The sequence below is a fragment of the Pipistrellus hanaki genome (genome assembly GCF_964339955.1).
Source record: "Pipistrellus hanaki genome assembly, chromosome: 6".
In the NCBI taxonomy this organism is placed as follows: Eukaryota; Metazoa; Chordata; class Mammalia; order Chiroptera; family Vespertilionidae; genus Pipistrellus; species Pipistrellus hanaki.
Genome location: NC_140508.1, coordinates 76,218,927 through 76,246,807, shown reverse-complemented (window position 1 = coordinate 76,246,807; position 27,881 = coordinate 76,218,927). Strand labels below are relative to the sequence as shown.

The window sequence follows — 27,881 nt, the reverse complement described above, 5'->3', positions numbered from 1 at the left end:
TAAATATTAACTAAATTTACTATATGCAACCCAGCTATTAGGGAAATGTAAAAAATAAACACATATTTCTTTTTTTATTGAGGTTTTACTTATAATAAAAGAATAAAAACAAATATATCCACAAATGATCATTTGGAAATGATGCTATAAGGGAGTACTATTCAGTTGTAAAAAGGATGAAGACTATCTCTTCCTATGTGCAGGTAGGAAAAGAGGTCCAATATGTTATATATATATATATATATATATATATATATATATATATATATATATATATATTGAACAGGGACATCATCTAATAACCAGGGGCATCATCTAATAAACAGGAAACTGTGTATATATGTGCATATGTATATGAGTCCATTGCCTAAGCTTCTTGAGTCTCAGGTTTTGATTCTGTGTAACAGCAATAATGATATTTGCCCCAGATGATTGTTATGAGGATTAAGGAAAATAAAATTAGATACATGAAAGGTTTTGGTGCTGAATCACTAATGTTCCCTAATCTATGTGAGGAGATCTATTAGGGAAACTTGAGAACTTAGAAAGAAATAAGAGAAGCCTTGTTGCAGAGTTCATCAGCAGAAAATTTGAGTGAAAATGGGTTGGGCAAAAGCAGCAGTTTATTAATCTCTTACAAACATGGTCTTACAAACATCATACATTGCTGGCACGAAAGAACAGACACCATCTCATACACCATGCTTCCTTCCAAATCACTTCTATTGAGTTACAACATTAGAACAAGTCAGTTACTGAGTTACACAGTTCTTCAAACGTGAACACCTCCCTGTTAGGGTGGTGAGATTGGCTAATCAGACAAACAATTAATTTACATGTTTAATACAGTACAGGATTTGTAACAGAAGTCAAGATATTCACATTAATATTGTAATACATTATAAAACAGGACAACTTTCAGAAGATGATGGGATCATGTGTGTCCCTGTCTGTTTCAATTGCTTTTCTGTTTTTCCTCTGTCTTTACTTAAACGCAGTTGCAAGTTATTTTACTCAACTTTTCACATTCAAAAACACTTGTAAGATTTAATAACTAAAAACTATTTACAAATTATTCATTGCAATTTTAAAAAGTATTTGTTGTTGGTTTTGTTGTTTTACTTTAAAATAAAAATAACACCCTCCTTCAACAGTCATACTTTATGTGGTACAGCCACTAACTTCTGGTGGCTGTGAAGGATCTTAGGGTTGACTCCTGACAACTTTCCAAAGCTCTAAAATATACTATATTCCGTGGCCCATGTATCCAAATCTACATACGTAAAAAGGCCATTGACTTCCCCAAACCACACACGAACTACAATTCATTTCATGTTGCTTTCAGGGAAATGTTGAGTGGACCAAGATGTTGTAAGGTGACTTTGTGGAGGGATGGAGACAATGATGGGGGAATGGTCTTTTCAATCCCAAAGTCATCTTAAAGCACAAAAAAGAGGTCAGTTTCCATTTTTGTACATGTAAAACATTTTCTTTACATTAGGCATAGTCATAAAAAGCATGAAGAAGTTGTTTTGAAAATGCATTGTCATAGAATTTACAAACACGGAGATATCAAACACATTCTCAAAAACTGCTATAATACTGACACAAAACCTGACTCGTAATGTAAAATTTTCAGTAGACTTTATTTTCTAACTTGCATATTTAATAATTCAACCTTACCCGAGCGAGTTTCACCCATACTTCTCTAAAAGTTCACATATAGTGACATTACCTCAAGTTCATTCTTTCCAAATAGTCACGGGGCCATGCTGTACTCTTGATTTTTAATGATTTTCAGGGCCCTGGCACTAGAAAACAATGTGAGACACAATTCCATCTATAAACTGTTCCACAGAAAACAGCTCAAGGCAAATTAGCCTAGAAAAGATAGTGAAACATACTTTATTGTGCTAATTTGACAGCCTAAATATATTTTGTGTGAACATATGCAAATGAATTAGGCTTGCTACATACTGCTTTTTAATCATATCAGTTTGTTAGCTGAAGTAATGCTTTCTGTCTGGCAATGGTTAAAACTTCAGTCTTTTTTGTTTGTTTGTTTTTAAATAGTAGGTTAGTCCTTTTTTCAGAACAACTCAATGAAGACTTGGTTAGCCATGTCCTCTCTGTGTTCAAGGGCACACCTCGAATGTACACTGACATACTCTATGTAGTTCCTATAAGAAAACTGCATTTCTAACTGGATTTCTACCTGAAGTTCATTTCTTTACCCACTACTTAATTCAACAACTTCACAAGGTAAACAGGGCTTTCCTAGACTACACTGACACTTGTGACAGGCAGTGAATAATTCAAGGCCTTGATGATCCTGATGTGAGATTATATTTTACAACATTTGACTCACATGTAACCTTAGGGGGAGAGAAAAATCATATTTCAGCCATAGTGTTCTCAACTCAGCCCTTTGAAAAAATGATTACTCAGTTTGCTCACTGTTCTTTTGAAACAAACCTAAGTTACTCCTCTTAGGATAAAATCACATCAAATAATTACAAAACAAAGATCAATGACTATATATTTTTATATGCAGGACACCATTTGCACATGATGCAATTAATAAAAACGAACTAGAGAATACTTCTTTAATATCTTTGGATCTAAAGAAAAATTATTTCCCCACCTGAAAAAAAGTATGAATTTTCGTAAGTGAAGACACACTTTTCATTTCTAAATCTTAAGAATCCCATTGATTCCCAGTGACGTGCTCCAATGAGATCATGACCTCCGAGAGCCCACCATAACCTGGAACTCTACTGCTTTATTCATAAAATGCTTGACTGCTCTTATTTATATCCCTGGTAACCTGCAGGAGGGACTAAATAGGCTTATGAAAATTTATCCAATTTCTCTAGGTAAGGGGAAATTTATCATGATAATTTACAGTTACTTCCTGGTCTGCTAATTCAATCCATTTCTAACAACAACAACAAAAAAAAAAAAGGAAGCTTGCTGTCACAAGCTTGCAATTATATATCAGAAAGAAAGAAAATCATCCCTTGCCTAGTAAAAATCATTAAGTCCCAATGCATGGCCAGGATGCTAACCATCACAGAGCATGTGCCACTTGGCGATCTGTCTCCTTGGATAGTCACAGATCTCCTTCCAGTGCTCTCCACCGGTTCCTTCCGCGGCCGCTTCCAGGACCAGCCGCCCGATCACCTCATTGCGGGACCCCCTTTCGGAATCCAAAACCAGAAACTCAACACTGATCTCTTCCAGGCCCTCACAAGGAATATCAAAGACAAACAGTTCGTTGAACACAGCATTGGGGGTGCATTTCTTCACATGAGTCTTCTTTTTGGAGATTCTCTTTTTGGCATGGTACAGGTTTACTTTGACGTAGGGGTCTGCAATGGGAAACAAGAGACATTACAGGGACAGGATCAGTCTGGGGAGCTGGCCTCAACACAGCTGTGCCCTCAGAGATGACTGGATGCCAACAAAGAGTGATTACAGCGAAAATGAGGTAGAATAGAGCAAAGATATGCATAAATCTGACTTTGAACATAACTAAGAACGTGCAACTTAAGAGAAAGTAGTTCTAAGCCAGAGGATGAGGAAGAAACTGTAATGTCAGGATGAAGAGATAACATACAGGGGAAGAAAAGAGAATGTTCTGATGATACATTCTGAATACTAATAACTCATTACAGAGAATGAGATAGAAAGAAAGAAAAAAAAACATGAGTGAACATCTAACCTTACTGAGTTGTCTGAATTTGGATAAGTTTCTCTACTTTGTTGAGCTTGGGTTGCTTTGTCTGTTGAACAGGCATTTATAATTCACAGTGACAATGCCTTTTTAGGCTTTAATTTTTTATTTTTAATCATGGACATTGATAATAGTGTGGTGATTGCTGGGGTGGAGGGTGGTGGAAGTGGAAGAGAGTATAGAGGGATAAATGGCAATGGGAAAAATAAATAAATAAATAAATAAATAAATAAATAACAAATGAAAGAGTTAGGGTTTGAACTCAAATAATTCTAACTCATAGGTCATATGTTATTTCTTATCATGCCATATAACAAGATTGTTTTCTTAAATTAGTCACAAAAATGAAAAAGCTAATTCTGAAAGCAGATATATAAGAAGTTAAAAGGAAACATAATAAAATAATAGTAGTGTTCGGGTAGGCAGGTTCATTTAAAATACAAAAATTAAAAAACTTTTCTCCCAAATCTTTATTTTACATCCATCACTGTATTTTTGGCTATGGCCTCTCATCTCTGCATTTATCACTGCTTTCTGCTTAACCCAATTCAGACATCTACCTACAACTATACATTCTTTGGCTTAGATCTTAGAATACGTAGTTTTGTTCTTGCTAATGGCATTGGATCATATTATTATTATTCTATAAAATGATAAGCAGAAAAACGATCACATCTTTTTTGATTATGAATAAAAAGATAAATCAAAATCATGATTATGTTCATTAACTATTTTGCCCAATGTATTACTCACTTATACACTGAGCCTGAGTCTTTCAGAAGAATTCTTACCTGAAAGTCCAGACACATCAGATTTAGGCAAGTGTCGAGCTTTTAGAACAACCACAGTGAGAGTGTTGGTGGTGGACTGATAGCAGAGTGAGATCAGCAACTCACCCCGTCCTGAAGACTTCTAAACAAAGAGAGATGTGGTATAAGCATGTTTATTATTTTTAGTTTTGAAATGTATACATTTTACATCAATATAATAGCCTTGCTATTTAAGTGTAACTTTTCTACTTATTTTTATTTTAGTAAGCTAAGGAATCCAAGAGGAACAAGCTTTTGTGCCATATCATCACCTCTTGAAAACAACTGTCTGCCATCTTCTGGTCTCTTCATGTACTGCAGGATGTTAAAATGGTCATTGAGTTAGCCACACCCATTATTAAAAATGTTTAAAATAATATTTAGAGCACAGCTTACACAGAAGTATGTTTCACTTTTGCTCCTTAAATGAAATCTATACTTTTTGAAGTTATGAATAGTAATGTATTATCTTATCACTTGAATCATTTGTATAGGGCAAAATGACTCATGTCAAATTTGACTTTATTTTAAATTCTTTAACATTGAGATTAAAGCGTCGGTCTGCGGACTGAAAGGTCCCGGGTTCGATTCTGGTCAAGGGCATGTACCTTGGTTGCGGGCGCATCCCCGGTAGGGGGTGTGCAAGAGGCAGCTGGTCGATGTTTCTCTCTCATCGACGTTTCTAGCTCTCTATCTCTCTCCCTTCCTCTCTGTAAAAAATCAATCAAATATATTTTTAAAAAAACACATTGAGATTATTGCAATTTGAATTCAAACCAAATGAAATATATTCTGACTTTCATCACTCTCTGGGTCCAGAGGAATGATGGAGTTAACATTCTCTGCCACCAACCCCCTTCCAAAGTCCTTATTTAATCTCAAGAGTAAATTAAATATAGGAGAGACTTGATGTAATTTTTAATGCTTTATATGTGGACAGTACCACAGGATCATTCTTTGCATAATACTTAAGTCTGACCTGTACTTTAAAGACATTACATGAGATTATCAAGAACTCAGAGTACCAGTTTTAGCTGAAAGTAGCAAAATGTAAACTTGCAGCTCGATTATAACTAAGAATGATGGCTGGGCCAGAGCTCCTAAAACTTCAATACATATATTTATCCAAAAGCTGGCATGGGGTAGCTGTGTGAATACACACTTAAAGAAGAATAAAATATAGGCACAGGTATGCTGTGCCACTAAACAGCTGGTGACTCAAGCTACTTAATGTTTTTGGACCTTACCTTGAATTAAGTTCAACAAAGAGACAAAGGCAAGTATATGGTCAAAATGAGCTTTATGTTATTTTGTGAAATTATGCCTTAGAGACACAGGTTATTCTAAGATACCACAATGAGTTTGGTATTCTGTATGTAATGTGGAAATAGGATTAAATTTGATTAACTAATGTCTTATCATTTTGTGATAACCCCAGAATCAAAGTAGTACAGCTCTGCAGGCAGAGTAGCTCACTTTCTGTCATACAACATTTACAATTCAATATGATGTGATGTCTCCTCCTTGAAAAGCAATCCTATGAAAAGTCAATACAGCTTCCAAATCCTCAGGAGAAATTGATTTAATTTTAATTTTAAATTTAAATTTCAGATTCAATTATGCTGACCTTGAAACATCTTGGTTACCTTGAGCATGAATAAGAAATATTTTCCTGCATTTTAGTTGAAGTGGTATCTTAGTCAAATTGCCTATGATAGAAATTACTAAAAATATTTATATAAGTGATATTTAAATATCCATAAAGGATGCCTATGTGTTTTATATAATTAAAATGCCTTAAGCATTCAGTGATGAGTTAAACTTTCCCTCATCTACTCTATTCCCTTGATCCTGATTCTATTAAGATTAATAATAATTAAATATGGTAAAGCTGATATGTACAAAATTTTATTATCTTAATAAAAATCCCTAGATATATAAGAAAACCTACATAAAAAATTGTTTATAAATACTTTAAGAATAATAAAAAAAAAGAATTACCCTAACATTTCTCTTGATAATCTCTCTGTTCATTAATATTTTTCCATCAGACAATTCAATTCCTGCCAGAGGAATAAGGACCTCTCCAATGATATCATCTCTTGAAAACCTGTCAAAACTCAGAATTGTGAAGTGCAAGGCCAACTCCTGGATCTGGGTGTAGGGGATCCCATAGAAGGTGAAGGTCTCATCAAAAGCTGGGTCCAAGGTCTTCCTCAGAACTCTGGTTTTCACTTTATGCTTCTTCTCTGGAAGGATGGTCATTTTGATGTATGGGTCAGAGGTCATCGATTGCTCGTCCATGGCTGGCAAGCCACGTGCTTCCTTGATATTGACCACAAATGTTTTCTTCTCAAAGTTGTACTCTAAGGAGAAGAAGAGGGTTCCCAGCTTCTCTTGTTTCTCTTCTGAGCTAAGTGAAGTGCTGGACTTTAAGCTATCGGGGGAAACCCCCTCTTTTTCCCCTTCTGAAAGGAGCTTTGGGGTCACATTCTCCAAATCAGGAGGGCTGCCACCTTTGAGGTTTGTTTTGGGAAAGTTGCCATTGAGATCTCTCTTCTCCAGGTCAAGATGCAATGCATTCTTTGGCACAGCCAGTTTATTCTTTACTTCGTTTTTGTCGTCAGCTCCAAACTTCTTTTTGCTATTTAGGTTTTCAGGGTAAATATCAACCCCCTTTAGCACATGCACAAACTTATATGGAGGAGTCTTGTTAGACTTGGATGATTTTCTCTGACAGCAGATCCATGCAAACAAAGAGACTGTGAAGACCAGGCCAAATGCGCTGAAGATACCCACCACTGTGGGGATTTCATCTGAAAAAAATCAAATGACCAATAATATACATTAAAGGGGCAGAGCTGGAGACAGGAGCCTACATAAAAGCATCCTAGAGCTGGCAATTGCTGTAAGTAGCACAGATCGAATTACTTTCTAACTGTTCTGGGTATGAGTGATGTACACATTTCCACATCACCCCCAGGAATAAACACATCCTTTGTGTGGCACACACACAAAACAAACAAACAAACAAACAAACCATACAGTATGAAAGAAACTTCTTCGTTTCAGTAGTTTTCATAAAGGAAATGAAAAGGTAAGACAGGGACTGGGTCAGGTGTTGGGGAATGCTAAATGATACTGACATAGCTTTGTTTTTTACAGATGAGTCAACTACAGCATGCTGGGTCGGTACAAATTGTATCAGGTTCTCATTGACATTTTGAGGTTTTCTAGAACCATAAATTCTTTCTGACTATGGAACTTTAAATGCACATTCTTCAGATACTGGGAGAATCTGAATTCTTAGTAGTTGTTTATTTACCCAGGATCCAAACATTTAGAAACTCAGTGATTCAGGTAATAATTTAAAAGATGGACAACAGGCTATTAATATTACATAACTTATAATACTGCAAACTCCTTGTATATCAACCCCAAACTCCCCAAACACTGAATTATCTGAAGTACAAATTAATTACACCTAAGTAAGGTAAAAACCAAATGGTTCTAAATGAAATATCATTCCTTAAAAGATAATGAGAAGAGTGAGTATAGATAATTTAGAGTTCAATTTTATCCATAACTGATTTTTCCTAGCATATTTCCACATAGAAAATGATAATCAAATTGAAATTGAAATTCTTTCCTTGAATGCAGGAACATTAAGTTACACTGACATTAGTTATATTGATTATGCATGAAGCTTATCATGTTCCATATGTAAGCATATTTCTTCCACAAATAATTAGTAACACTAAAAAAGTAGTGAGAAATCAGCATTGCTATATCTGGACAAAATGCTCCAAACAGTCAATGTTTAATATAGCAAAAGTGAATATAACTAATGTAATACTATGTGCATTTATTTCCATTCCAATCTATTTATTTTTCTTCCCAAATACTGAGGAATAAAGTTAAAAGCCCCAGTCAGGAAAGGGTTAAATCTTGTTTAAATAACCCCTGAAAGAATAATCTTTTGTTAGTCTCCTTCTCCATTCCCTCAAGTCTTCTGCCTGTCTACTTTATAATCACAAAACTAAGCTTAAAAAATATACATTAAGCACTAATTAAAACATTAAGAAATGACAAATAAGGACAGAAGTGTCTAGGAAGATAAAAAAAAAAGCAAACAAAACAACAATAAAATATCCTGTAGTGCAATTATATCAAGAAACTAAATCACATAGAGATGAAAAATAAACCTTTCAATTCCCCAAATAGAACAAGCAGCAAATGCTACAGTAAAAGAATGAGGCTAGAGGTAATCAGCTAAACTTAGTACGTATCAGCTTTTCAGTTCTTCCTTCTATTCAAGTCTTTGTGGGGGGGGGGGGGGGAAATCCACTCCTCAACTCTCATAAAACAAGGCCAGGGAGCAAAAGCAAAGTCATGAACTAAAGCAAAAAGAACAATAATAGGCATAGAAAATTATTTTTTTTTTTTTAGTAGACTGATGCCTGAGTGTTAGAAAATTTCTGACTTTCAAATCAGAAATTGGGAATAAATATCTCAACAATATAAGCCCAATCACCCAAAGGTAAAGGATGTGAAAGAAACTCATTTCTGATTTAGTATCAGAAATCCTCTCTGTTCAATCCTTATGTCAAATGGCAGAATATTCAGTAGGACATGAAAAGACTCACTCCCTGTGTATTTCCTACTAATAAGGTCTTAAGCTTTTGATTGCAAAGATCTCAGTCATTTCCCTCAGTTTAATAACGATTACCATGTATTTTTAGATAGCATTCCCTATTCACAAACTTTTATAAAATTTCTTGTGCTTTTGAATACTTGTAAAGTAAGTAAAACTCTAATCTCTTGTCTTTGGAATGTAATGGGACCTAAAGATAGGTTTTATTGTTGTTTTTTAATTTAAAGAACCATATCTCATTTTATTTATTAAAAGAAAAAAGAGCAATGGTGTCAACATTTGGCATAGGAAAAGGAAAACTGAACTGAGAAAAAGGAGTACTAATCCTAGTTTCCAGTAGCTTTTAGCTAACTGACCTGCAACACTCCCCTCATCCTCTGAGCTGCCATTAGCTCACCTGTGAAAGGAACTGGGCTCAGCAACTTCGTGTCAAATATCCCTTTACTTCTATCTAGCATCATAGGATTCTGTCTCTTTCTCTAGCAACATATTTCAAGAATACAAGAAACACATATCAAGGAAAACGTCCTCATGCTGCACTCTGTAATAAATATACATCCCCAAACCCCCACTATATAAAGTTGTGTTGCGTATGCCAAGATCAAGCCCTTATGTAACCACAGGACATTTGGCTTCCCCTAAATTTACCTATAAATAAAAATCACCTACAGAATTCATGAAACCAACAAGGAAACAGACTCCCTTTCCTTTCCCCACTAGCGCGTGCTGCAATTTCCAGAGCTTCTTCAACCTTTCAGGAACTTCCTGGATGTAAAATAGCCCCAGCAGAAGGCAATGTTAAGGAGCAAAGATGCTAAGGAGAGGAGAAACAGCCTGCATAAGCCACGATTACCCAGTTTATTGTTCTCCTTTTCCTTTCAAATGAGCTACCAAGTAAATATATACGCAACATTCCGCTGAGGTTGGGGGAAACAAAAACGCAGCCCACCCAGAGTATTCAAAGGACGACCGCATTTATATAAGTTGACTAACTTGCTTACCAAATTCTTCCCTGCTGGTAGCGATCGGAGCCATTTTTTTGCTGCGTGCTCTGTCCGAGGTGCTGAACGGGAAACTCTAGCTCGGTTCACTTGTCTGGATGGAGGCGCAGGCTTTCCCGAGTGCTGAAAACAACAGAGCGGCGCCGGGGACCTACGCCTGGAACAGGGAGGAGGCAGAGAGGGAGGTCCGCTCGCCCTCGCTTGGTGATTTGCCGCCCCTGTTCCTGTTTAGATTCTTCTGAGAAGCTGGTCCCTGAGACTCCAGACGCGGCTGAAACCCGAATTGACGCAATCCTGACGCTACAGGGTTGAAATCAGCACCTGCCCACCCCCTCGCCTCCTCCCTCCAAGCCTCTCCTCTCTCATTTTTTTTTCCTCTTCCTCCCTCTCTTCTCTCCTGAGGATTCAACACACGCACTCATCGATTATTTTAACTGTTGGACGGCTGGACATTAGCTTTGCTGTTCTGTGGGGGTGACTCAGAGGCACATGGAGATGAGCCCTGAAACTCATCTCTGTCAGCTCAATAGAAAACCTTTGGGTCATTGAGACCCCCAAAAATGTGACTGAGTTTTTAAAATAACGTGATCTACAGATGCATGTTAAGGGAAGAGTGAGAGAAATCTCTGCATCAAATGACCCGTGGTAAAATGCAAGAATATATTTTCTTATTTTCTGAAATTTTTCATTGGTATTCCTATGTTAGAAAACAACTCATAGCACATTGATCTATTTGACATAAGGTAACAGTTTGTCCATTGTGATGACTCATTTTCTAATAAATTATTAGTCTAAACATTTTGCTGACGCTGTTGCTCTAGCTGTCTGTCAGCTCGCTTCCCTGTAACATCTGACATTTGACCAGTTAGAGTACGTAGGAGCAGATGGTTATAATCCCTTCTGTATTCAGGCTAACTCTCAGTTATGACTTTTGCATATAATAAGACTGCTTCTAGAATAACATTACTGGTAAAAAAAAAAAAAAAAAAAAAGACACATTGGCTTCTAATAGGGTTGTGGCAAAAACAGTTACAAGAACTGATCAAAATCTAAGATGACATTGATAACTATGGGTTATTTTGAAAGAAAAGCCTCCCCCCCCCCCCAGATCTGATGATCTTCCTGGGATAGGAGAAAATATGGTGTCAGTTTCTGATTAATTTTAATTTGGAGATTGTGTGTGTGTGTCTGTGTGTGTGTGTGTGTGTGTGTGTGTGTGTGTGTGTGTTTAAATAAATGTTAGTAATTTTCCAAAGGAGAGAATTAAGGCTGGTACACCATCTACCAATTATTGCTCCGCAAAGAATTCTTTTGCTGTGGAGCTCAGTGAGCAGATGAGATTCAGCTTGTGCTGGGATGGGGGAGGAGGGCACTGGGTGCGTCTCAGAAAGCTACTGCACAAGTGAGAGGTTCCTGCCCCTTGGTGAGCTGCCACTCTGAGCGTCAGGACTGTGTCTGGGGAGAAACTGGCTGCAGCCTTTTGCATCATGGAAAATTTTACAAACCAGGGTTTTCTTTCCCTTCCATGGCTCCCACATACTTACATACTTGGCATTTTCACATTTTTTTCTAACAGATTTTTTTTAAGCCTTGTATCTTCATGCTATGAAAACACACAGACTAATTTACTGTATTTAATTTTTCATTGGCAGAATTTGTGATCTGTGGCCTTATCTTTCACTTCATTCAGACTGTTTGTTCCTCAGTTAAGCATGCACCTGGTGGGATGGTCGGTAGTAATTAACACCCACCTGTGAGATGAAAGAGGGACATTTGTTTGTGTTGCATATCACAGGTAGACAAAATACACAGTGTGAGGTTTACTAATACATGTGTTTCCTAGCCAAGTTATTGCTAACATATGGTTAAACTCATTTGTTATAATAAACATAAATACCTCATGTGTATATTCCATATAAATTAGTATCTCATTAATTTTATCTTCAAGTGATAAAATGCTGCCATGTAAAACCTGTCTAGATTGCTTCAACTCTGTTTTCACAAAACCCTGCCCCACCCTGGGCTATCTCATTTCTTGGAACACGTGGTGATAAGACTACCTCTTGCCCCGAGCTAATGCTATTGCGGGTGTGCTATTTCCTTGCTGCTTTAAAAGCAAACTGAAAATAACTGTTATTAATTAAAGTGCCAGAGGTTTTCCTCATTTTCATTTGGCGAAGAGCATGTTATTCAGTATCCATTCTCTTTAGAAGAGCTTCTAGCAGCACCAGCTGAGGAGTGGGAAGCTGATCCAACACAGTAAAAAACCTGTAAGTTTCTTCTGATTGAAATTCACACCCGACCACATGGTTACATTGTTCTTTTAGGATCCAGCAAACACGTAATCAATTTGCTGACGTGAGCAATACCACTCTGGCAGCAGAGACTTGGGAGGAGGGCTTGTTGCTAGGGAACCACCTTTTTTTCCACCCAAAACACACTGCCTCCAACAAGTTCCCATCCTGGGAAACAGTCTGTTCTGTACAAGTGGCAGTGGTTACTTCAAAATGATTATTTGACTGCTGAAGCAGTTCAGTGTTTACCCTACTTTATTTTTTATTATGATTGCAAATGTTTATATACATTGAGAAACAATGAACAGAGCACTTGCATTCAATTTAATTTTAAGGAGAATTCAGTTGAATTGATGACTCATGGCATGATTGTTTTTCTCCACTTTATTTATTTTTTTAAAATTTAATATATAGCTTGATTTGCAGTTTATATATTCTATTGGTTATGTATTTTATTTTATATTGTCTTTATTCCCTTAAAAATATTGGTGGGTGCATTTAGAAGTTTCTGTTAGGCAAAAGAAAATTTTGAAAGGTTTTGAAAATGTTGTAATGAGCTTCAGTATTCTGTATCAATGCTTAGCTTAGTAATACAAAGGCCTTTTACTGGTATGTGGGTGGAGTAGAGTAAAGTATCTGATAATGGATAATGGATAATTGTTTTAATGTTCCATATCATTCTATTAAGAATGCTGGCTCTAGTGTTAATGGAGTTGATTGTATTACAAGCACACCCAAGTCAAAACCCTGCAAGACAAATGCTTTCACAATTGGTACCTCAGAAATCCCTCCCTATGCACCATTCAACATTTGATTTTCTTCAACAAACTCAGTATTTACTATGTGTCAATATAAATTAGGCTTTAATGGCTCATCAGTAAAAAAAATAAATAAAAAATCATTAAGCCAAATCTAAAAAAGCTTATGGTTTTCATTCCTTACTGTTTTTTCTTACTTTTAACACATACTTACTAAATATGTACTATCTCGTAAATTTTTAGTAAATAGGAGATATCAACTGGCCAAGATGACAAAAATGAGCCTTACTTTCACGGAGCTTAAAGACTACAGAGGAAATGGGCATCCCTTTCCTCAAAAGTAGGGGACAGGGGTGCGGAGCTTAATCTATGATAATAATAGCCTAGGTGGTCGTCATGCCCTCATGCATCATGCCCAAATGTCATCACAAAATGGCTGTCACAAAATGGCTATCACACAGCAGATTCGGGACCCAGCAGAGTAGGTGGGGCACAGTAGGGAAGGCAGTTGTGGGCGATCGGGCTGGCAGGGGAGCAGTTAGACATCAATCAGGCTGGCATGGGAGTGGTTAGGGGGTGATCAGGCTGGCAGGCAGAAGCAGTTAGGGCAATCAGGAAGGCAGGCAGGCAGGTGAGCAGTTGGGAGCCAGCAGTCCTGGATTGTGAGAGGGATGTCCAACTGCCCATAATCACCCCAAACCACTCTGCCTGCCTGCCTGATCGCCCCTAACTGCTTCCCTGCTGGCCTGATTGCCCCTAACTGCCTCTACCTCACCCCACACTTGGGACCCAGGGTTTCCTCCTCTGGCTGGTTGCAGGCACCTGGAACCCTGGCTTCCCTCCCTCTGGCTGGCTACAGGCACCCAGGATCCGGACCAGTTTCTCTTGGGCCAGCCGCAACCTCAAGGGAATTGTGGGTGGGTGGCTTTGCCTGGGCCTCAGCCACAGGTGCCCTGGACTGCGGAGCAGGCAGCTTGTCCCTCTCCGGAGCCACAGCCACAGGTGCCGGAGCCCGGGCCCACAGGGCAGGAAGCTTGTCTCTCTCCTAGGCCACAGGCACAGATGCAGCTGCTGGAGCCCAGGACCCCAGGGTGGGCAGCTTGTCCCTCTCCCAGGCCACAGGAGCAGCTGCTGGCACCCAGGACCAAGGGACCATGGGGTGTGCAGATTGTCTATCTCCCTGGCCAGGGCACAGGCTCAGGCTCAGCCGCTGGCACTTGGACTGCAGGGGAGATGGCTTGTCCCTCTCCTGGGCCGCTTCCCCAGCTGTTGGTGCCTGGTTCCATGGGCAGGCAGCTTGTCCCTCAACTGGGCCACAGGTGCAGCTGCTAGCACCTGGGTCCACGGGGATCTTGGGGTGTGTGGATTGTCCTTATCCTGGGCCACAGCCTGACTGGTCCCCATTCCTCTCTCAGGAGCTCATTTGTGTCTGAATGGTCCCCAGTCCTCTCTCCCCAGTGTTGAGTGTCTGAGCAGTAAGTGCGTGATGGGATGAGGGCATGATGCCATGAGGGCCTGATGACCATTTGCATATTAGCTCTTTATTATATAGGACTAGAGGACCAGTGCACAACATTCGTGTACTGAGTGTGTGTGTGGGGGTTCCTCAGCCTGTCCTGCACCCTCTTGCAGTCCAGGGCCCCTCAGGGGTCCTTAGCACTGCCATGGAGGTGGAAAAGGCTCTGCCACTGCCACTGCCCTCGCCAGCCCTGAGCCTGGCTTCTGGCTGTGTAGTGCCCCCCCCCATGGAAATGCATTGGCCATCAGAGGGCAGCTCCTGCATTGAGCATCTACCCACTGGTGGTCAGTGCACATCATAGTGACCAGTCATTCTGCCATTTGGTCTATTTGCATATTAGGGTTTTATTATATAGGATTATTTATAAATCAATAAAAATGATACATTTTTTGTTAGATTGGCAGAAAATACACACACACACACACACACACACACACACACACACACATATATTTGGTGTGCTCACAATTTTAGTAATTATTTTATTTGTGCCATTAGATGGAAAAGATTGAAAACTATGACCTAAAATGATATCATTTTCTGTACATTAGTGAAAGTTTGCAAATCACAAAACCCAAGCAATGTCATTATAACTGTTTGGTAGGAAGAGTCTGAAGACTCTTGCCTCTTCACTGAGATCAGCAAGCACAAGGTTTCATCTCTAAATGAAATTGAATGGAGATAAAATACAACACTCAGAGCTGGTTACAACATGAAATTAATAGCAGTCCATTCATTGACAATTTAATACATTTAATATTTTCATGAGACTATTAATAAATCTATTTTTATAGATGAGGATATTAAGACATAGCAAGAGTAGTTCCCCCCCCCCCTTTTTTGTTGCATAGGTACCTACCTTATCAACATACCCCAGAGAATCTGACTAGAGATGTTGATGGAATTGATAAGGCCTGAGGCCACACTGATAAAACTGAGCAAATTGGGCAGTGTTTGCACTGAATACATTTTTGTTAATCATTTTGACCTGTTGAAACCAAAGGCCTTGTTCTCTACTGTTGTACTCTTCTCTAATCCGGCATAAGCACTATGGTTTCAAACCCAAATGATAGAGAAGAACAAAAATGAATCAATTGTGACATTGAATATTTATTACCAAGTGTTTGGAAACGCTTGAAGACAAAAAGATTATCTAGATACTGATATTATAATTTCCCAAAGCTTTCTCTTTAAAAAAATTGAATTTATTGGGGGGACTTACTTAATAAAATTATATAGGTTACATATGTACAATTCTATAATACATCACCTGTATATTGTATTGTGTGTTCATAACCCAAAGTCAAGTCATCTTCTGTCATCATTCTATAACCAGGGTACAGTATTTTTCAAAGTTAACAAATTAGCAACAAGAGCATTACTTCATTTATCTATTTTTATAAAGAACAGTGCCCTTCTTCTCATATTAGTATTTTCATTGTTTATTGCCTCCTCAAGCTCAGTTGAATACATGAGTCATAACTGATAGTCCCTTGGACATGCTGCATCATCTGATGGCTTTGATTGAGGCGGAGGTTGCACTGTAAAGTATCTGCATCAGTCAAAGGGTCTGTAGATGAAATGCCTGGAAGTGAGTGAGTCATCAAGAGTAACTTCTGGCTTCTATGAGTAATCTCAGCTCTCATTTGCACTAATGCAGCTTCCTCTCAAATAGCAGTACATTTTTAATATGAAAATAGAATCATCTCATTTTAGAGCTGTAAGACTTCAGAGGTCTTTGTCCCTTCTTTGAGATCTTGAGGGACACAAATAATCTAGTTAAGAGTGTTAATACACGATCACATATAGTATTTTCTCTGAACCAGTATGTTTTTTAGCATCCAATGCTATATCCTTCTCAAAATAACTTCTAAAGTTTCTAATATCTGGTTTGACTGCAATACTGTTCCGCTATCTCTTTCACTGATAAACATTCACAGAAGTGGAAACAATGATATGTTATGTTTACAGTTCTAAGAATATGTCAAGTAAAAACAAATTATTGCTTTTTACTTTGAAAATATTTGAGTCTCTTTAGGCAGGTTATGTATGCCATAAAGTTAAATATATTTTCTAATGAATGTTTAATATTATGAAAGGAAAATAAAATCTATTTCTTATGTGACAACCAAGAGAATCCAAACCTTTGCATGATGTTCCATTCAAAACTGTCCCCATTATCATCTCAAATTAAAATGCTCCTTCTAGTTACACGTGTTCTCATTGTTTCTCTGTGTGCATTGATATTTATGGGATCAATATGTAATTTAGTATCAGTATGTTTAATCATAATCAGCCAGAGTGCTGTGTTTATCTGAACCTATAAAATGTCCTATAATGATTCCAAAATGTTTAAGAATCACTGCCTCTGTGCATATGAATCAGAGACCTGCATTTAATTATTGATAGCAATTAGTACACAGAAGCAGACAAACACCATCTGGTGGTAGAAAAGGTTCTGTGGCTGATTCCCTTTCATTCACTCTTGCTTCTAAAAAATGCATCATTGATGGTGTTCCCCCAGATAAGAAAATTGGTTTTATTTTTATATCCCAACTCCTGGAATTTTTGCCCCTCTGAACTCCATAGTATCAATAGGCATTGTTCTCTGGCTAAAATAAAACAATCAGAACTATGGGGTGGTCAACTGCATTTGGTCACCCTAAGCAGATCTCAACAAAAATTTTCAGTAAGAATTCCTCACGCTGTATGTATGCATCTCATGAATAATAATAAGAATGATGTTAAAGAAGTTGAACTTCAAGGTCAAACATTCAGAACAAAAAGCAATGCTTAATATAAAACCATAGGAAATGCCAAATATTAACTAATTAGGTTCATATTTTATTCAGACAAGAACAGGTGCATGTGCGCACACACATGTACGAGCCTGTGTGTGTATGTTGATGTATGGCTTAGGGAGACAGCCTTCTTCTAGCTAATGAAACGTAAAAAAGTAGTGACATGATGATAGAGGAAATTACCCTGCCTCCTCTTAAAGGGACCCACCATTGTCATTTCACCTTTGTAAACTTTTGTTCCCTCAGCACAACTACTGACACCCCATATGGTAATATGTACTAAGGCCCCAGAGCTGAGTCCTCTTTCCTCTTGATCTGATTGTTTAACTCAATACATGTGCTCTGTTGTGCACACTGGGCAGAACTGGGTTATGTGTACAAATATTTTAATCCTCCCGTCACTGGGGGTGGCTATGCTGGGTGCTAAGGCAGCCCAGCCTCTGGGCACTCAGCTCCAGCATCAACTAGCTTCATCTAGGACCACCTAGACCAGAGCTCCACAGTTTGCCACAAGGTCCCCTTTTCAACAGACATACTGGGTAAAATAGGACTTGCTATTCCATCTCACAGAATGTAGTTAGGAGAGGATTCTGCCATGCAGACACCTACTTCATCAGCCAGTGACTGAGTGTTCAATAGCCTCCCAGGTGAAGGTGCCTAAAGAACTTCTGGTAGAAATTGTGGGTCAAGGAAGCTACCCAAGTCAAAGTGCAGCTGGAATAGAGGATGAAGGCTTTGGGAAGGTGATAGGCTAAGGTCTCAAATCTCTGCTGTTATGCGTAATTTGGATATGCCTGCCTTCACATACCAAGGGTGCCCCCAAAAATGCATAGATACTTTGAATACTTATAAAGGAAGTGTTTTTACTTCAACTGCCTTTTCAAACTTCCAGTAGCACTTTAGGATGAATTCCCTTTGTTCAACACTTAGTCTAGCAGAAAAGAAATAAACATCAATTGAACTATCAGCTGTTAAAGTGTCTATACATGTTTTGGGACACCCTGTATTGACCTGTGTTCTTTTGCCGCTGATATGTACTTAAATGGAGTCTAAGTGGGAGGATCAAGTAAAAGCAAACAATAGCAGTCAACTTTATAGTCTAATGAAGCCGAAAAAATGTGTATAAATAGGAAGTTTGAAGGTGGATCAGAGTTGTGAGTCATTTGTCCATTCACAATGGGGCCAACAATGGGGCCTAGACTCTGGGAAGAGTAGCATGGAGGAGCCCAAAACCCAACATCAAGTTATTGGGGATTGGCATCAGTCATAGCCTGATGGAGACTTGGGGAAGCAGGAAGAGTGCCTGAGAATTTTCAGAGAGTGGGAGGAAATCAAGGCCCAAGCCCAGGTCTCTGGCCTGGTCCGGTGGATTCAGACCACAAGCCACAAAGCCATGGGTGCCCATGGTGATGACTCAGGTGACATTTGCAAGGATAGTAGCTAAGCAAGGAAAATCTGAGCACCCAAACCAAATTTTTATATACTTTTAAAAATATATATATTTTATTGATTTTTTTTTTTTCAGAGAGGAGGAGAGAGGGATAGAGAGCTAGAGACGTCAATGAGAGAGAATCGACCAGCTGCCTCTTGCACACCTCCTACCGGGGATGTGCCCGCAACCAATGTACATGCCCTTGACCGGAATCGAATCTGGGACCTTTCAGTCCGCAGACCGATGCTCTACCACTGAGCCAAACCGGTTTCGGCCGAAATTTTATATACTTTATCTATTTTGCATAGTAGGTACTTTTTATCTATTTTGCACTTTAGATTTCCATAAAATATATTTCCCCTTTTTTTGGGGGAGTGGAGGTGGGGTTGGGAGGGGAAGAGACTACAATGAAGAAGGAAACTTTATTCAGTGCAATATATAAGATTTCTTTTAAATAAAGAATTCAAACATTAAAAGAGCCTCTAAAACACTATTTGCCTAGTCCACAAAGGTGATGGGCACACAGCATCTCAAAAGCCAGACCTGGGTCCTGCTCAAGGGAGCAGCATGATTCACCTCCAAAGATGGATGGTGGCACATAGGCCTCAGCTGCTCCTGCTGAGGTTCAATAACGGAAGTAGCCTCTGCTGAGCTGGTGTCCAGGAAAGAGAAGAACAAGAGCACAGCAGGGGCTGCTGAGGTACACAGGACACTCCCAGAGACAGCGCAGAGTGTTGGTGGGTTGGGGTTGTGGGCTGGTGTCTGCTTTAGTCACTCTCAGTGACTAAGGTTGGGTGGCGGTGGGAGATTCTTGTATGTGACTTCTGCCAGTTGCAGAAGGTTTGATCAGATTTTATGAGGAAAGATGCAAGGGTTCTTCATCTTATCCATGGACTTTATCCAATTTCCATGAAGAGGTTAAAAGCATCACAGATCACCATACTATTTTCTTTATACATTGTCCCTGAACTATAGATAATTGTGGCTGCAGCAATTCATTAAATATTCATTTATTCAAACAGGAATTAGGAAGTCAAGACCAATGACATAGCTGCAGAGGGCAAATTTGTTCAAAAGGTCACCCACCTAGTTTTTCCCAATAAGATTCTGGCAGAAAATTTGAATAGGTGGTGATTTTGATTATAGAAAAATGACAAATTGAGCCAGGTCCTTGCTGCTAGGAATACATTCTAATTGTATTATTCTGAAAAGATGCAGAAGAAAAGGATGAATTCTTACGTTCTACGAACAGGTTCTTTTTGGGTAGCCTCTGCATTGGTAGAGAGGGCAGAAACCCTTCCTCTAAAATTATTTGCACAAACTGCTCCTGTGTTCATGTTTGAGTGGGGCTTTGGAGAGTTTGTGTTTAAATGTCCAGGAAATACATGTTTGAGATTATGCCCAGTGATTCCTGCCCCCTTCCCTTCTGACCGAAGAAGGTGCCTTTGAAGGGAGTTGACTTGGCTATGCGGTTCATAAGCAGGTTGATGAAAAGTAAGAAGGCAGTTTATCTACTTATAAGTATAGGAGCAATTAAAGTTAGAAATTATAATACAAAATGTTACGTATGGTGAAGAATTTCAAAAGCTACATGAGGGCTGATGTCCAATTGAATTCCCGAAAAAGGCCAACAGAGTATTTGTAATTCCTGACCATGTTATTGTGCATGACCCCCAGAGGGTCAGCAGAAATACCTGATATGAATAAAAAGTGAAAAATAGTTTGCACAAAATTAGATCTGTGGCTTGCCCTGAATGGTAATGGCAACATCTAGAAAAATTCTTAGTGCAGATTTTTATAAAATTGACTGTTTTGTAAAAATAGTCTATATTGAATGTTTTTACATTATAGTGGTAGGTGAAGACATATTACAAATTAAATAGATTATCATAAAATCTAGTTAAAACCATTGAGAACTAATAGAAAAAAATATACTGGCTTATTAGAGAAATTCTTTAAAATGTGGCCCCATAAAGAATTTGCACAATGGAGAGAAGTCTTAAAATAATTAAATCTCAAGATTTGAATATATTCTAAAGGTCATCTAGTCTAACGAATCAGTGTTAAAATAATCCAAATAAGATTCCTCACAGAGGGTCATTGGTTTCTGGACACAACCAGGGGATCATGAGACAGCTAGCATCATGGTTAAAGCATGGCCTCAGGAGCCACGTCCACCACTCAAGTTACATAACTTTGGTAGGTGACTTGGCCACTGTAAGCCTCCATTTCTGCATGGGTAAAATGGACATACTAATAGTACAACGGATCCTCATTATTCATACTGTATATTTGTGAATTTGTTAACTCACTAAAACTAATTTGCAACCCCAAACTCAATACTCATAGTGCTTTTGTGGTCTGTCATGAACATGCCCAGAGCACTGAGAAGTTTGAATTGCCCAATGCTCATGTCTCCAGCAGAGGTCAAACAAGGGGACGCTCTCCCTCTTATTCATTCTCCTACTGTAAACAACTGTCCTTTACAGGATATATTTAGTGCCGTACTTTATGCAATTTTGTGCTTTTTGTTGGTGATTTGCTGCTTAAAATGGCACCCAATTATAGTGCTGAAATGCTGTGTACTGTTTCTAAACCAAGAAGGCTGTGATGAGCCTTGTGGGGAAAATACCTGTGCTAGCTAAGCCTCATTCAAGCATAAGTTATAGTGCTCTTAGCTGTGAGCTCAATGATAATGAAAGGACATAATGTATTTAAGAAGATGTCTTTTAAACAGAAACACAAATAAAACAGGATTGTGTATTGATTGGTGGATGAAAATGTTGTGACCAGAGGCCCTAAGGAATGCAATCCTGTATGTCCCCTAGGAGCGTTGGTTCAGAATTTGCTAATTCACTGCCTTTGGCAACTTTATCGAACATAGTTACCACAGATAAAAAGGATCTACTGTATTTAACTTACCCTGGAAATAATGCATTTTAAACTGTTCAGTACTAGAATTTGGCATGTGACATATAAAAAGGGCGTTAAATAAAAATGGACTTTATTAAACACAATATCATAAAGAAGCCTCTTCCATTGTCAGATATTTTACATTAACTACCTCTTTAACTTGTAGCACTATAAAATTGGTATTGGCCAAACATATTATAAAACTGTTGAATTTTTATGTGTGATAGAGGTGATAATAGCAACTTTTGTTATAGAATGTCATCTTTCTCCCTGGTTCCTGACACAGAGCTCCTAAAATTCTCAGAAATCCTGAGTGATGCATGCTGAGCGACTAAGCTAATAATTGTGTGATTAAAAATTGGAATTTTTAAGCCCTATCCCCAGATCTCCAGGGAGGACAACAGGTTCAATCACCAATGATTTAATAGAGGTTGCCTATGTAATTAAACCTCCGTCAAAACTCCAAACAATGGTTTTGCAGAGCATCTGCAGTGGTGAAATGCTAGGAGGGTAACACACATGGAAAGGGCACAAAGGCCCATAATCCTTCTTATATACCTTGTCCCATGCATCTATTACTCTGTGTAGTGAGTGTCAGAATTGAACAAAATTGTAGGTCACGCAGTTGGGGTCCAGAGAGTTGGAGAATTGGTTGATTGGAAAAGATTCCCCCTACTGTTAGACTTTTTAAAAATAAATATATTTTATTGGTTTTTTACAGAGAGGTGGGGAGAGGGATAGAGAGTTAGAAACATCAATGAGAAACATCTATCAGCTGACTCCTGCACACCTCCTACTGGAGATGTGCCTACAACCAAGGTACATGCCCTTGACTGGAATCCAACCTGGGACCTTTCAGTCCGCAGGTCGAAGCTCTATCCAGTGAGCCAAACAGGTTCCGGCTGCTGTTAGACTTTTATTGTTAGACTTGTTGTGAGTAGTAATAGATCAGGGTGTGATCTATATCTCTATTCAGGTGGCCATCGCAAATAAACACAGTAAGATTGATAGAAAAGCCCTGCCCCCTTATTAAAGAACCTCTTATAAACTTGTGTTAATAAATACATTCATAAATTTAATTGAACATGGTCACTTGACCAGTTAGAGATTCTAACAGGAATAAACCTCTATCTCGATTGCTTCAAGGTATTAGTTGGGGGAAGAGGTATAAATTAACCTGTGTAGTAACTTGGTATAGTGAAAAGAATGCTTGGATAAAATGGCAAAAACAGGAGACCTGCTTATCAAGTGTGTGATGTTTCTTATTCCTGGAATACAGCTTGATGACATTCCCCACATTTTCTTCTTCTTTTTTAAAATATATTTTTTATTTATTCCATAGAAGAAGGAAGAGGGAGAGAGAGATAGAAGCATCAATGATTCACACCTCCCACTTGGGACCAAGCCCACAACCTGGGCATGTGCCCTGACTAGGAATCAAATCTCCTGGTTCATAGGTTAGTACTCATCCACTGAGCAACACCCTCCAGGACCCATCTTTTCTTGACATGAAACTGAGTTTTACAAATGTAACATATATGGGAATGATGCATGCCACTTCCAGGGTTGGCCACTATACATTTTCCATATTTTTTTCTTATAATCGCTTGATCCAGACAAGACAGTAGAAGCTGGTGGGGAAGCCGATGCACTTTACCCTCACTTGGACAGAATTGCCCATTGGGTAGGACTTCAACTGAGTGATAAAGTTCCATCATGTCAGTTATTACGCATGCTGGCATTTGTTGCAACAAAAACATTAATTAATATAGCTAGAATTTTGAAGAGTTGAATTCTGGTATGGGTTCTACCATCAGATGGGGATGAGGCTTAAACTCAGATAAGGCTAATCGTGCCGTGTAGTGTCACAGCATCCTCCTTGGTAAAATGGCACTAATTAGCTTTTCTAACCCATCACCCAGGATCACAAGAGAGCCCTAATGAGATAATGGATCTGAGAGAACATCGAAAAGCATGACATATGATATGTGAGCAAGGCAATATAAAATAATTTGGGGTGCCCCAGGTCTCTGAAAGTACCAGTAAATTGAATTGACACATCCACTCTGGACAACAGATCTTTGCTTCTTCTACAGAGAAATGATTTTCTGCTCCATTTCTGAAATTCTAATTAATATAGATGAAGCCACAGGATGTTCTGCAGGGAGAGTTAGAATGTGGTTCCAGAGAGCCCTGCCTCTCACACCACAGATGGAGATGCTCTCCTGTGCACAATTGTTCAAAGGAAGACTCTAAATTAAAGAGTAAAGTTCAGCATAACCTAATCTATGACCTCACTCAGGTCTTAATCAGATTAATCTCACTGTCTGTAGTGGAACGCAGATGAGAAAAACACCAAAGTGGGATGTGAGCACTCAGCAAGATGGTGTTGAAATGGCCTGCCTCTGAACACTAAGGTCAGTGCTTTGAAATTCACTAATCTGCTTTTCCATTTCTTTCCTTATAACTGCATATGTGGAATTGCCTTTGCAACGTTTAATATAGGTATTTTTTTTTAACCTAAAAGGCAGCAATATTGATTTAAATTTTTTGTGAGATGTAGAAAATTTTTCATATCACAGTCATTAGATTTAAAATACACACTGTTAAAAATTACCTTCTCCCCAGCCAGTGTGCCTTAGTGGTTGAGCTTCAAACTATGAACCAGGAGGTCACAGTTCATTTCCCAGACAGGGCACATGCCTGTATTTGGGTCTCAATCCCTAGTAGGGCATGCAGGAAGCAGCCAATCAATGATTCACTCTCTTCATTGATGTTTTTACCCCTCCCTGTCCTGTCCTCTCTGAAATCAATAAAAATATATCTTAAAAAATCACCTTCTGATGGAGTAAGACAAGTTATTTCCTTATAAGTTGGCTATATCTGAGGCATCACTGTACATGTTCCAAAGTTTCACCCCTCTCATTCCAGACCCTACTTCACACATACCTTCTTCAGCAATATAAATACAGTGCTCCAAACTCCCATTTCAATAATGTTGTGTTGATTTTTAAGTATGTATATTTAAAAAAACTTTTTGGTTTTATTTCATAAAAAGGGCGTCATAATATATATATAATCTTCTAAAAATGAGTATTTTCACTTAATAATATATTGTGAAGGCTCATTCCTGTGATGTTATATCACTGTAGCCTATTTGTTTTTGATGTTTGTATATGGAGGTAGGCAAAAACAAACAAAAACAAACAAACAACAAAAAAAACCCCTCAACCAAAGATGTCCCCATCCTAATCCCCAGAACCTGAGAATATGTTAAACTACATGGTAAAGGATAATTGAAGGCATAGGTGAAAATAAGGTTGCTAAAGTCCTTGTGATGTGGAGATTATTCTGGATTATCTGCATTGGTCCTGTGTTATCACACGCATTCTTAAAATAGAAGAAGGGGGCTGGAGAAAGCATATCAGAGTCATTCCACATGAGAAAGACACCACCAGGCATTGATGGCTTTGAAGATGGAAGAAAGCAATGAGCCAAAGAACTGCAGGAAACCACTAAAAACCTGGAAAAGGCCACAAATTGATGCTTCCTTAGAAAGAAACACCGCCCTGCTGACACCTTGATTTTAGCCCAGTGAGACTATTTCAGATTTCTGACCTCCACAGTAGTACAATAATACGTTTGTGCTGTTTTGAGGCACTGCATATTTGGTAACTTGTTACATCAGCACATATATGTTTATACTGTAATTTTCTATTCTACTCTCCCATTGAGGTACAGTTGTGTTGTTTCTATGCTGTTGCTACTCTGCATGATGATTCTGATAATGCTCATGTACACACCTCTTTTTGCCCAGGTACAAGTTTTTTTTGTATGTGTTTACTTAGACACAAAATTGCTTGGTCAGTGGATACAAGAACAGTCTACTAGATAAATAGTCAAAAGAGATAAATTAAAATCATTATCCCAAATGCTTGTAAATATTTGTATTCTAACCATAAATGTATATCAAAATATCTCCTCTTGTCATTGTTAAACTTTCTTTTTTTCTAATTGAGTTCAAAATGTTAACTCATTGAAATCCTAATTTCAATTATCTAATTGTAGGCGATGTTTATCAAATTTTAGCTTGTTTACTGGTCATATGGATTCCTTTTTCTAGAAATGTTTGTTTTGCACCCCTGAGATGAAAATAGAAACTCTTGTCTAATTTACTTGATATTTCTAAAGCTGCATGAGAGGGTCTGAGAGTACAATGCTCACCTTACCCTGATATTCTACAAACTCTGAAGCTTTTAAGGAGGTAAGGAGATGCAGAATGTTTTCACTACATCATTTCACTGAAAATGCTCCTCTGTGGACCTTTAACCACCCTGCCTCAAAAAATTGATTTTCTTTTCTTAAGGAGTTGGGGAGAAGATTAAAATGAAAAAAAGGCGAGGAAGTTAAAATACAAGACCTGCTTTATAGAAAAGGGAAAACAGTCCAGGTCTCTTGAACAGACATCAAGACGGAATTAAGAAACAAGAATTTAATAGAAAACTACCCGAGAGGGAAAATGAGGAGGGCACCAGGCAAGGTTGGCACAGCTGTCAGATCATGATGTCAGTCTGACTCTGAGTGAAGGAAAGAGGCAAGGGTGGTTGGGTCTAGGACTCCTAAGCCAATTTTCCCTATAAGGAATGCTTGATAAGACCTTCAAGAAATCTGCAGGCCAAAGGCAGCATCAGAGGGACACCTGTATTGTCCAAACAGATCTGCCTTAGAATTAATGCTGAACTCTCTCTCTTTGGCTGGAGATAGCCCATGGGATATATGGCTTCAGTGCAAAAGCAGTCCTGGATATCAAAACTCAGCCCCTTGGGCCTTTGGTCAGCCATGTTCCCTGTGATTGGAGGTATAGGAAGCCCTTTAACAAGCTGGGAATAATTTGAATATCAGATTTCTGGCCCATCAATGATGGGCATTTTCAAAGTAAAGAATAATGTGGTCAGAAAGGAATTTGGGAAGATGACCTGAGCATTTCAGTTCTTGTGAATAAAGAGGACTTAATAGACATAAACTTTACCTATGATAAATGATAACCAAAGGATGTTTTAAAAATAAAACTTATGTATGGATATGAAGTTGGTGAATAAATGCCAGCAAACACAACACCCTTTGACTTCTGAAATCCTGTTATGAATTTCAAGTACCCTTAGTATTTATAACATTAATTTAGACCTGAGTTAGGGTAGCTTTCTCTGGAAAGGGCCAGAGAACAACTATTGTAGATTTGGAGGGCCAGATATTATATCACAATTATTCAATGTCACCTTTTAGTGTGAAAGCATTCATAGATAAAGAGGCATGGCTGGATTCCAATAAAACTTTATTTACAAAAGCAGGTGTCCACCTGGTTTGGCCCACAGGCCATTGTTTATAGCCACTGATTTAGAATTTCAAATAAATTACATCAGATCATACTGAAACTAAGGAGTTCAAGAGATAGGTGTGTGCATTAAAGAACTGGGCTCTAGCATGGAACTCTGGGAATATCACTACATAAAGGAAGGATGAAGGAAGAGGCATTGAAGAAAAACATGCATAACTTTTCTTTTGCATTACCTTTTTAATCTTCTTTTTTCATGTTGAGGTTTTCTAGGGTCCTATTATCCTTTCATTTGGGAAACATATTAAGGTTGCTTTATGTTTTTCTCTTGGCTATTGTATCTATTTTTATCTTTACTCCAAATTAAATAATTTTTTTTCAGAAAGTTCAGCCATTTCTTTTCAGAAATTCTGACTTATATTCCAATTGATCATACATAAGACCAGCTCCAGACAATATAAACTTAATATGTTTAACTCAGCTAATTTTCTTTTTAAAAATATATTTTATTGATTTTTTTTACAGAAAGGAAGGGAGAGGGATAGAGAGTCAGAAACATTGATGAGAGAGTAACATCGATTAGCTGCCTGCTGTACACCTCCTACTGGGGGTGTGCCTGCAACCAAGGTACA

At 38.3% G+C, this 27,881-nt stretch overlaps 1 protein-coding gene across 4 annotated transcripts in view; it reads right to left on the bottom strand.

The window, feature by feature from the left end:
- SYT4 (synaptotagmin 4) overlaps positions 1 to 27,881 on the bottom strand; it is a 705,442-nt gene that overhangs the window by 471,778 nt on the left and 205,783 nt on the right. The window contains exons 2-5 of one of the 4 annotated variants that reach the window (XM_084888391.1): positions 10,201 to 10,357; positions 6,547 to 7,361; positions 4,528 to 4,648; positions 606 to 3,371 (exon numbers count right to left, since the gene is read on the bottom strand). The exons of 1 other annotated variant lie outside the window; for it this stretch is intronic. In XM_084888391.1, coding sequence (XP_084744517.1) covers positions 3,064 to 3,371; positions 4,528 to 4,648; positions 6,547 to 7,361; positions 10,201 to 10,234 — 1,278 coding nt within the window. In that variant the 5' untranslated portion in view covers positions 10,235 to 10,357 and the 3' untranslated portion in view covers positions 606 to 3,063. Of the gene's footprint in view, positions 1 to 605; positions 3,372 to 4,527; positions 4,649 to 6,546; positions 7,362 to 10,200; positions 11,265 to 27,881 lie in introns of those variants that run through there. 2 more of the 4 variants (XM_084888392.1, XM_084888393.1) reach the window with 2 other exon arrangements.